Below are 12,006 nucleotides of genomic sequence, written 5' to 3'. Positions count from 1 at the left end.
CCTTAAGCTTTTGATCAGGCAGCCAATAGTTCCTCACCAGGCACTGGATGTTTTGCTCCCAATCCCCAGAAATGAACACTAGTGAAGGAGTGCTTTACACAACCAAAATGAAGTAAGGAAACACTGCAGAAATGGGAAGTGACTATATCTACACCACAAGAGTAAGATTTGTGATTTTGTTTTGGAAAAAGTCAACGGTTTTATAAAAACACTGCAGTCAATTATCACAAAGTCAGGCATTTTAGTACTGACAGGACCAAACTGGCATGTTTTACTTCAGCGCTGCTAAAACATGTAAACATTAAGCTATTCATCCATATGAGCTGTATCACTCTGCTTTTATCTGTCATCCTTTGGAAAATGGGGGAGAGGAGTAGAAGAGGAGACTATAATAAAGTTCATAGTATTCACCAACACCATGCAATGCACTTTTACAGAGTTATCTCACACCAACTAAAGCGTGACAAATTGATCTGATCATTTCTACTGTTCCATGATGCAACAAACCTCAAGGCAGATTTAAGCATCTGCTTTCAGGGTTAGTTTTTTTCCCCAGTCAAGTGTATCAATATTAAGAGTCTGATGACACCTGCTTAGTAGCTTTCTTCCACCTACCAATTCACAGTCCACTTACTCCCTGAGCAACAGACGCCATGGCTATTCAGACATGGAGTCACAGGAAGTCATGTAGCAGTTAACACAACTGAAATAAATGACCAATTGGTTTCCAACTTGCTGTGAGAGATTCTCCCATGCACTCAGATTTTAAAAGCTTATTACTAGCTTTGTGACTTCTCTGCTAAATAATGACCCTCATGAGACATCACAGAAAATGCAAGGTAACTTAAAAATAACTTCTCAAAACACTGAAAATTGAAATTTTAAGCACATAGGAACAGTACTTATGTTTTCCTATCTTAATATGGAACATATGTCATTCCCTCCCTTCATTGCTAACATTGTCACCATATTGATGTTTCATTAGAGACTGGATGAATTAAACACATTAAAAATGTAAATTTATTATATGACTAGAGCTTTCAAATGCCAATCTTCCAAACTGGGAGATTATGCACTAACTATGCAGTATATTTAAGCCACTAAGTTTAAAAATTGCTGCAGATTTAGAGCCCATACAAAAAGGTCTACTCAACAGTATGTAACTTCAACTAATATATTTTATTTAAATATTTAATTAGACAGTAAAATGTGCAGTGCTGTCAAGTGCAGGTAAAGCTTACCGATTCTGAAATGATTTACCAGCGACGTTGTCTCTGTATGAATCAAACATAACATGATACTGGTCTCTACTCCACTCCAAGACAACCTGCAAAGAAAAAAAAACAAAACCACTTGATGTCACCACCTTCTAAAGTTAGGTATTTAAATTTCATGCTTTGAAATCTTTAACCACAACTGATTTCATTCAAATTGATCTATGCACTAATAAACAACTGAGCAGACCAAAATCCCAACTAAATTATGACACTGAACCAGCAATCAGACCCAGAACAGAAGAGCATGCTTAATTTGAACAAACTCTGCTTTTCTCTGCAACAAAGGATTTCATTATTTATGTACACTCTTTTTAAGCTACTTTTTATTTAGGTCACCTCCCCCTTGTCTCTCAGTATTTAAAAGTTCAGGAATGTTTTCCCAAAACTGAGATATAAATCAAATATAATTTGATACAAGCAGGAAACCCCTAACACACACACACACCCCTGCACAGTTTTGCTCATCTTTCTCTCTATTCTCATACAGGACATATTGAAGTATACACGCCTCCAAAATCTGAGCTTTGCAAACAAACAGCCAGGAAAAACACCCACAATTTTTCAACACTAAAAGTGGTAACTATGCTTTGACATAACAAAGAAGTCCAAGTATTTTGAGATAAAAGCAATATAAAACATACAAGTTCTCCTCTGAGATAGACTTGCTATGACATCCTTTCCAGTGAAAGCCCAACCTTGAAAACTACAGTGGCATTTTGTGCTATTTTAGAGTTGAAGGCACAGTGGCTTAATTTACTGGGATAAGTACATATTTGTACACACTGGAGAGGGAAAAAAACACAAAACAAACAAATGAAAACAACAAAACAAAAAGAAAGGAAATCAGGAAAGGATAGTATTTTACTATAGTAGTTACTTTGATAGATAGTAGATAGTTTTTTATGGACAGTTTTTATGACAGTTACTTTACATCACTTTTCCTAGATTTAAATGTTATTATCACTTATTTCTTGTATTGTGGGAACTATGAAATACACCATTTCTCTAACGTCACACTCAAAACCACAAAAAGTTTCCTCCCTCTTAAGAGGATACACATCTCTCTTCCCCCGTTGCCACTAAAGCAAATTAAAACCTTCCATCGAGCAGGGAAGCTCCATCATGTGCCTGGGTGACAAGAGCACACACACAATTCCTGCCAGAGCTGCAGATGGTCTCTTTGTAACTAAGACCACATCAGCACACTTCCATTCCCCTCATACAAAGGACACAGATTGCCCAGGTAGGCATAAAAATCTCCTCCCTTAAATACCAAGGTCAGGAATTGTCTTAAAAACACACACCATTGCACTTTCCTATGCATAAATCATTAAGTCCTTCTGCCAAATACCAGGTTTAATACAGTACACACTGGAAGAGCGTATCCATGTGGAAACATTTGCTCCTACTGATAATGATGAAGTGACACACTGCGACTGATCTGTGTCTAGAAGAAATACAGAAGTATTTGAGTAAGAATATATTATATGAATAATATGTCTCTCCAGAAGAAAAACACTAACCATTCCAGCCTTTTTCTTTGTCTTTTGTGTAACTATAGCCAAAACGAGCAGAGGACAGAACTCTTAACAACACATCAAGGAACAAAGTTAAAAACTCTTTCTACCTGATACATTTTTTCCCAGCAACTGTTTCCTCCTGACACATTGGGCATAGTGCAATAATGCCTAGAGGCTCTTTTGCTTCAACTTCTCATACTGATACTATAAAACCACCAGAGGAACATTAAAAAACAAGGTGAGAGGCACTGCCTATTAGGAGCTACTGTATCAGACAGATGATAACAGTGGCTCTGGCATGGTCTGGCTATAAAGCATTTTCCAAAGCAGAGCTACCTACAGAAGCATGGCCAAGAAGGGTTTATAACCAAACTGCCCTAATACTTAAAGCTCATCTTACAAACAGGGAGCAGCATTGACTTAGACCTGGCTACCCTGTATGCTTTTGCAGAAATATTTCTGAATCCTACTCAATGTCCTAGTATTTCACTGAGCTCAAGATTTTCCTTCAAATGAAGCTCATTTTCAGCTTCTGGCTGTGAGAACATTATTACCAGTCTCAAATTATTTGCCCTAACCATCCATTTTTACTCACCAGTAATATTGACATTAGCATGAACCCAAGAAATCAGATCTAATTTTGCCTACTAGAACAAAAAAAAAGCTGGTTCTAGGGGTGGGGAAAAAGCAGAACTGCAAATGCTGTTCAGACACCAGGGTCTGATAAGCATGGCCTCACACTCCTTTTTATTGCTTCAGTTTCCCACAGATGGCTAAAAATGGTTTAGCTGATAATTTCTAGAAAGATTTCTTGGTTTCAATTTCCCAACAGTTCTACATTTTTTTATTAGTTGCTGCCTTGCAGACTCTGTACTGGAGAAGCATTTTCCATTCCCACGATAGTTGTCGGAAGAGGTCTAACAGTGTTCATTCTCACAAGCCTTGTCTCTCCTAAACCATTGAACTACCACTGTTTACCAATATAAAAAGGCAAAAGCAAAATGCATGCAAACATCTCTTACCAGGCTTAGTTTCATTGGTGTGTTTTAGCTTGTTCTTTCTAAAAACACTTTTCTTTTTTCTTAACATGTAATTTGGAAAATCTACTCCTACCTGATTCTCCCAGTTCTTTTGCTCACTCTCTAAATTGTATCTAAGCTTTCCAAGTAGCTTTTAAAGGGCTGGAAGCAGCAAACTAAGATTTAGGAGGAAACTATGAGCAGTGATTTTGACTGATTCTCACCAAAATCAGCCGTAACTTAGACAACTACTGAAATATTTTTTAAAACCTCCAAAGTTCTATGATATCCTAAAGCTGGGTTTTAAGTCCCCATTCTGAAGAAATGCAAAACTGTGCTCAGTTTCACAGCACCAAAAAATCTGCACCAATCCACGTTGATACTCATGTGCAAACAGGTGCCTATGAGTACTTTGCAATTACTTAATTTGCTGATGGCTTGGAAGTGTTTCAGGAACTTGTGGTCCCCACAAGACAGCAGAGATTAAGGACTTTATACGAAGATGTGTTGGTACACAAAGTTTTGATTGTGCTACATCCAAGAGTTTCAGATAATACTCTTTATGGATCTTCTTTCTTTCCCCCTGTATCCGAAAGAACCCATCAAATTAGAATAGAGAAGGGAAAAAAAAAAAAGGGGGAACAACTTAGGAATCAGGAAATTCCAGTCTGTTTGCATTGAACACTGCCATCCTTTTAGACTGACAAAAATACTTGAATTCCCTGATTCCTTACTATATTCACAAACACTGCACTGAAGTAGGACTCATTTTTTCCTCTCCAGATCCCTTCATTGACTTACCAAATCGATAGGACAATGTGAAATGAAGATTTAAACGTACAACACATCCGTGTAAAATCATATCTAGAAAAAGTGTAATTACAAGGCATCATTTACAAACTAATGCGGGCGAACTAAGTAACAAGTAAAGAGCAAAGCAGACTATGCTGCGCAGCTTGGAGGGAGGATGCATTTAACTCCTTAAACTCCGGAAAGGGGAAAGATTCTGTCACTCCCAGTCGACACGTGAAGGTGACATCCAGCACAGGCTTTAAAAGACTCAAACAAAAACACAGCAGCAGTAAGTCACCTGATGAGGGAAGCGGAAAAGAATTGCACAAGAGCAGCAAACACCAGCTGCCCGAGCACGCCGGTCTGTGTCACCTGTTAGACCCCAGCTAACCCCCCGAGGGGACACGCGGCGCGCTGCCACCGCTCCCCGCAGCCCAACAGGTGGGGACAGGGCGGCCTGGGGAGCGGGAGCGGCCGCAGGGCTGCGCTCCGGGATGCGGGCACAGCCCGTCCCCGCGGGCACGGCGGGCCTGCGGCAGCGCCCTCGGCACAGCGCGAACGGGGCACCGCGATGGGCGGGACCTGTCACCCGCAAGGCGCCCGGTGCGGAACCTCGCTGCTCGCGGGACAACACAACTACCCGGCTCCCCAGAGGAAAAACAGCCCCAAACCCCCCCGGGGCCGTGCAGCCGCGGGGCTGCGCCCGTCCCGCCGGCACCGCTCCGCTCGGCACGGAGGGAGGGAGGCAGGCAGGGGAAGGGGGGCAGCCACGCCGCGCCGGCGCGGCACCGTACTGACCTCCCCGAACTGCAGGGCGGAGACGATCATGAGGACGAGGCCCCCGAGGCAGAGGCAGGGCCCATACCTGTGCGACAGGCAGGTATAGGTCTGGCGCTGCAGGAGCTTTAGCAGCATGGCCCGCCGGCGGCCGCCGCCCCGCACGGCCCGGCCCGGCCCCGCTCCCCGCGCTGCCTGCGCCAGGCGGGGCCGCCGGCCCAGCGCCCGCCCCGCTTCCGGCAGCGCCTGGCGCCGCCTGGCGGTGGCGGAGGGGCCGCGCTGAGGGAGCGGCGCTCCCGGGCCTCACGGCGCGGCGGGGAATTGGCTGTTCCCGTTGCGGAGAGACGTCGGGAGGGCTTGAGGACATCACACAGACACAGCCGAGCTGCGTGCTGAGATTTCATAAGCAGTCTACGCGTGTTTTGGCGCAGAAATGAAGTGCGGGGGTGTGTTCGTGGAATGGGAATCAGCAGGCTAGAGAGGATTACTGATGGCATTCTTCAAGGACAGCTCTTGAGGAAAAAAACATGACAAGGAACTAGTTAGCGATCACTAGCTGATAGCACACTCTGGATTCTGCCGTGAAGTTCAGCCACCTACATAGGACGGACGCTCTTGGTAGCGCCGCTGTCAAGCATTGATCAGGCGGAGGCACCGCTGGTGGCCGCAGCAGAATGATGGGGCGGCATAGGCCTGCAAGAGGCCAAGCATAGTAGCGCCTATCTCTGTAGTCTAGCCCTGCATCAAATGGTCTTTTAAGTAGTTCTTAAAACTCACTGCAGTGACTTTTCTGAGTAATAAACATCATCCTTGTGATCCTTTATTTCCTGTGTTAAGTAACAGTGGCTGACCCTTTCCAGAACTTTGTCCCAGTATATTTACACAGTTGTGTGAGAGAACTACACCTGGCTGTACTTTAAGAAGGCACAGCTCTTTGGCACATCTCTCCCAAGCCACTGAGCCCTTCTCCTACTTACTTTTTTGTGTCACATTTTGTCTTTCTCCAGGGTGAGAGGAATGCTAATGTCCTTACAAACAATTTGATGGGTGAAGGTTTGGGTGTTAACGTCTTTGGAATGGCTCTTAATGTCTCTACTAACTTCGGGCAGCAGGTTTGTTGCAGAGCCAGTTTGGCCCCTGAAACAGACAAGGTCCTGCACAAGACTGAGTTTCTGAGCTTTGGGGTAAAACAGTAGGTTCAAGGGGGATATCGATATGTGGTAGGCGGTTCGGGAAGGCTGTACCTTCCCTGTACCTCAGCCAAAGGGAAAGGAACAGGGCACCACGTGGCCGGGAGCTCAGGATAGAAGGAGGCTGTGCCCTCCAAAACCTCGAGAGAGAAAACTCCATGGGTGTGTGCCCCGGTGGGCTCTCTCCCTTTATTCGAATAAAGTTGCAGGACTCCTCTGTTTCCTTTTTGGACATAAACCTCTGGCATTTGTGGATTTTCCTGACAATGGGCCATGGGACAGGATGGCAAATTCACCAGGGCTTACCTGCAGAGCCTCAGAGCTCACCTCATAGTGCTGTGTTCCTCCTCCTTATGGTGTGTTATCAGCCTGATAATACTTATTTGGCCCTTCATGATAACCCAGCCTTCCAGTCTTGGTACACAGAAAATTTCTCAGCTAGCTAAATTTCTCTCCTGTTGTGCACAGCCAGCACTTTCTCCTTCACATGTTCTCACCAATGTGCCAAAGTACGACCCTCAGGGAGTATAATCTTTACATATTCCCTCACCTGCCCCTCCTGCTCAAGCACTGTGCTATTATTATTAAGCTATTATTACTCAGCTATTATTACTGCCTAGCAGCATCTCTTTACCACTGCCTACAGCACTGTGCCGGCAGTACCGGTGATGGCCTGGAATTCTGAGTCAGCAGACTGAGGTTTTCATTGAGAACTGAGGTATAGCACACATGCAGATTATGAGAAGAACCCCTATTTCTGGTCAAAAAGATCTATTTCTGGTAAACAATCCAGCGTAAATGCAGAAATGAAAGTGAATGTGCTGAAAAGATGAAACTGAGAGATATATCACCAATGTAAAGCAGAAACCAGTCAGGGGAAGCCAAATTTCTTCAAGACCTGGATTAATAATTAAAACAAAGTGTGAGATGATACATTTATACAGACCAATAAATACTTCCATATGATACCAATATGGTAAAACCATTAAAATTCACATAATCTTTAAATTATTTTAAAAAGTATCAGACAAAGTATACCAGTAGACACAGAGATATAAAAAGGTGCTGAACAAATCATGACGGCACTATACCTGTCCTTTCTTGTAGAGTACTTATATTCAAGGAATATATATTTAAAGTGGAATAGGTGCATGAAAAGGAACAACCAGACCCTTCCTTCTAAAAAGACACTAAAATGTTTTGACTTGTTCACATCACAGAAATGAAGATCAGAAACTTACTTAAATTAAATGCAATACTGTCACCAGGTTAAAACAAAACAAAGGAAAACCCAAAGCAAACAAAACAAAACAAAAAAGGGAGACAAAACCATGTTCTGGAATATATTTCAAATAGGAATAGAGGAATATATTTCAAATAGGAATAGCTTTGAGAGACAGCCTAACCAATTTGTGACAGGAAACACGACTCTATACTCCAGATGTTCCCCTATATTCCATTTTTCCATGTACTCATACACTCTTCCCGTCTTCAGTCCACCCAAGGTTTAATTATTCCAGAGAAACAAGGTTGTTTAGTCAGGAGAAGAGGAGGCTCAGGAGGGATCTCATTGCTCTCTACAACCATCTGAGAAGAGGTTGTAGTGAGCTGGGAGTTGGTCTCTTCTGCCATGTCTCAAGTGAAAGAATGAGATGAAATGGCCTCAAGTTGTGCCAGGGGAGGTTTAGATTAGGTGTTAGAAAAAAATTGTCTCTGAATGACTGGTCAGGCACTGGAATAAGTTGCACAGGGAGGTATTAGAGTTATCGTCTCTGGAAGTGTTCGAGAGGCGTCTGGATGTCGCACTTGGGGATGCATTTTAGGGGTGATTATGGTGGCTTGATGGTTGGACTGGATGATCTTTAAGGTCTCTTCCAACCTTGGTGATTCTGTGATTCTGTGAAAGGCATGGCAAATGGATGAAAACAAAGCCACCCTCAGCTTGCTAATGAACAGCAAGCTATTAAGGTACACATAGCAGATGCAGCTCAAGTACCTTCTGAGACAATCTGTCCAAGGTGCTGGGATTATTCTATGTCTGTCACTAGAAATTATTTCCACGATCAAAACCAGGAACCAGATCAGAGGCCTTGTTGCAGCTGTCTTTGTAGGCATGTGTCTGAAAGGAGGAGGGCTTAGGCCAAATTGTTCTGTTTTCACATTTTATCCAACGCACTGCTTACGCAATTCTCCAGGTGAGAACTTTATCATTGCATCCAAGAGCAGGATATTTAACTTTATCCATTTCTCCCAGTCACTGTAGATGCAAATGAACCCAGACATTCTGCTAGGAGCAATAAATTCCACTAGATGTCAGGATATGTAAAAATTAGGCACTGCTATTATAATCCAATGTATACTTAAGGGCCTTGCCAAGTCATTATCCATGTAAAGCATTGGGCTCTTGGGATAATCTACTTGACTGTTCTTGTATTTGTATTAACTCAAAGGTGCACGTAGCAGCACTCAACACAAAGGCATGCCTCCTGTGGATTATGATGTAATCTAAATAAACTGTCAAATAGCTATAAACACGCTTTATCTTGATCCTGATTTTCTGCAAGTTGCCTTCACCAACATTTTTTCTCTCTTAGAAAACTCTGAATTTTTGATATTTTTCTTACTACAGTTAGACCTTTCTAAGAGGGGGTAGAAGCTACTTTGAAAAGGAAAGTAATATCTACTTTCTTTCAACAGGAAATGAGATTCTGTAATGCTCAAAATCTTGAGGAAGGCAGAACTTGTTACTGGGCATGGTAAACTTGTCCAGTAGTAGCTCTTTCCAGGTCTTTTGCATTCTAATTTGCTGGGAAAGGAGAACAGTAAGAGCTAAATATCTGAGGTAACAGTGTCATTATCTTTGGTTGAAGCAGAAGACCAGAAATAATCAACAAAGCATCGCAAGCTTCTCTGTTAGCCAAGAATATTATTCACTGCACATTCCATGAATCTTGTTCTAAAGAAAAGAGAATTAACATCATCAGAGGTTTCCTGTATTCATCTCTGTACGGTCTCTTTCATAAACATGAATTAATCTTGTAGCACTTCTGTGAGAAAAAAATTACTGACCGCAAAGGTAAAGACAAAAATCAGCAAGTTTGATGCCTGTTCCACTTTAAGTCTGAATTTTCACAATACAGGAGATAACTCGTAGTACTCTGAAAGCTCAGCACTTCACTCTTAGGGATTTTGGTTTCCTTTGTGAATGCTCTGAACTTCTGAGCATTCTAAGGTGTCTCAAGTCAGGCAAGTAAAAGCTCAGAATAGAGGGGTAGTGACTTGTCTGTCGAGAGTTGGTTTGAAGTAACTTGGCTATCATCAGAGAACAGTTTTGCAGCAGAGACAGGGGCCAATTTATATTTGCTTATTGTATTTATGCAGCCATCATTTGTATTCCTGCCCTATTCACTAGATAGATCTACAATAGATCTACTAAGAACTTTTTCTAAATCCTAGAAGTTCTTCTACACATCTGTGAACAGGCTTGCCCAAGAATGGAGAGAAGGAAAAAAGCCAATTATTTCACCACTCACTCTTGTAATGCACATGCTCAGAAGGATTAAAGTTTTCAAAAGCTCACATAAAAGCATCTAAATTCCTATTGATTTTAATGGCAATCTAGAAAACTGCCTAAACATCTGTTCCATTATTACCTTTGTGCATTTGGTCTGAAGAATCTTTATTTAGTAACATTTAAGGAAAGAAAAATGTAATAAATGCTGTTTTATTAATATAAAAATAATACAGAAATCCTAATTTTTGCTTGGTTGTCAATAACTACCATTGAAGTTACATCTCATCATCATGCATGAATGGCACATGTGAGTATGCAGGGGAGCTTTGTCCTGTTCAGCAGAAGATGAGTACCAGTGAGGCCTTGCTAGTGCAGACATCAGCGCAGGTTACCTGAGCTCCTGGGATGAAGCACAGAGTTGATAACCCACACTGAAAACTGTGTTGCCAGATTTTCTCAACTCACACAATCTGCAGCAGCTGGGGTAAAATTAATGTGACGTTTTGGCAGCCAGAACCTACAGCCCCTCTCCACAGCTCTGGCCCGTTTCTTTCCTGCCAAAGCCCCCCAAAGGTTTCTCTGTTACACTTTCATGTTCATTTACTATATTAACATGCTCTTAAGGACCAGCTTCTCTAAGCATTTAAGTATTTTCTGTGCACCTAGGAGCCAACAGAGGATTTTGTAGAGATCTAGGCCCTATAGAGCAGTCAAAACAAGCTGGTGTGCTTGCCAGTACTTTGAAGAGCTGCATGAGCACTTTCTATGGAAAGGAACTGGGGGATAATAGGGCCTCCTAGGACTTCTCTCCCTGCCACTCCACCCCTGCCAAAAACTGTAATATCTGTGCTTCTGAAATTTAAAGCAGTAGCCTTAGGCATACTGGAATTAATAGCTTGGTATGGCACTGTGAATTTGGTAGTACCACTATCCATCAAATACAATAATTAAATCACATGAGTCACTCAGAACATAAAAGAATAAAAGACAGTGACTGAGCAATGTTCTATCCTTCAACATATAACCTCGTTTTGACTCCCATTTATAGAGCTCTCAGCCTTTGGTGAGACTCAATCCCACTGATACTACCTCTAAAATAGATATTGAATATAAGTGATCGGTTTCTGAGAGACACTGTTAGACCTTGCTGCTGTGTCTTGTAATGGATTATCTCTTAATTAGTCTGCAGTAATTTTAGCTTCATGAGCAAATGCATTCTAATTATATGCAGCTAGTGAGAGTTTTCACTTAGTACTGCAGCAAAAGTGGAGATTTTAAAGTCATGCTCAGTATGAAAACCCTCAGATGTTCAGCTCCCAATCCTCTGGACAGGTATGCAAGGAACATTTATGACTCATTACTTGAAAATTGTGTTGATAAAATATAGAATCCTTTTTTTTTTTTTTCTTCAGACTCCATTTTTCTACTGTCCCCATTTCTTTACAGGAAAAAACAAAATCTCTTAAACATCAGTTCCTACCCTTTCCACTTCCTTTTTATTTGTGCAGATACTAGAAAGGACATTTACAATAATCTGAAGAGCATGGCTGGTAAAAATGATGTATAACTAAAGAGAAAATAGTATTATCTTAGAAACAGATGAAAAAGCAGTGCCTAGAGAGCAAAGGACTGGAACAATGCCATTTCAAAAATCTCTGAAAGTGAGCATCTAGATGCAGCTGAGGCAGCATGTGCACCTGGCAGCAAAATCAGATTTTCTAAGCATAATATTCGCCAACATTTTACTCTGAAAGATCTGTTATTTCCTGCACACTTCAAACTAAAATAATAAATGCTTGCAGAAAGCCAGAAGAAACCTTTTGAAACTCTGCAGAATCTGGCATTTGCTCTTGGTTTTGGTTGGTTTGGGGCTTTTTTGGTTTTGTTGGGGTGTTGGGTTTTTTGCCCTTGGTTTTC

The 12,006-nt window shown here is 41.9% G+C and overlaps 1 protein-coding gene across 2 annotated transcripts in view; it reads right to left on the bottom strand.

Moving 5' to 3' along the window:
- The window catches only part of GNPTAB (N-acetylglucosamine-1-phosphate transferase subunits alpha and beta), a 41,066-nt gene extending 35,496 nt beyond the window's left edge, over nt 1-5,570 (bottom strand). For both annotated transcript variants that reach the window (XM_039570387.1, XM_039570386.1), the window contains exons 1-2: nt 5,407-5,570; nt 1,242-1,327 (exon numbers count right to left, since the gene is read on the bottom strand). In XM_039570387.1, the coding sequence (XP_039426321.1) occupies nt 1,242-1,327; nt 5,407-5,523 (203 nt within the window). In that variant the 5' untranslated portion in view covers nt 5,524-5,570. The remainder of the gene's footprint in view (nt 1-1,241; nt 1,328-5,406) is intronic.
- Nucleotides 5,571-12,006: the final 6,436 nt, after the last annotated feature.

Source organism: Corvus cornix, chromosome 1A (assembly GCF_000738735.6).
Source record: "Corvus cornix cornix isolate S_Up_H32 chromosome 1A, ASM73873v5, whole genome shotgun sequence".
NCBI lineage: Eukaryota > Metazoa > Chordata > Aves > Passeriformes > Corvidae > Corvus > Corvus cornix.
Note: the sequence above shows the minus strand (reverse complement) of the source record. Positions and strands in the feature narration are given on the sequence as shown.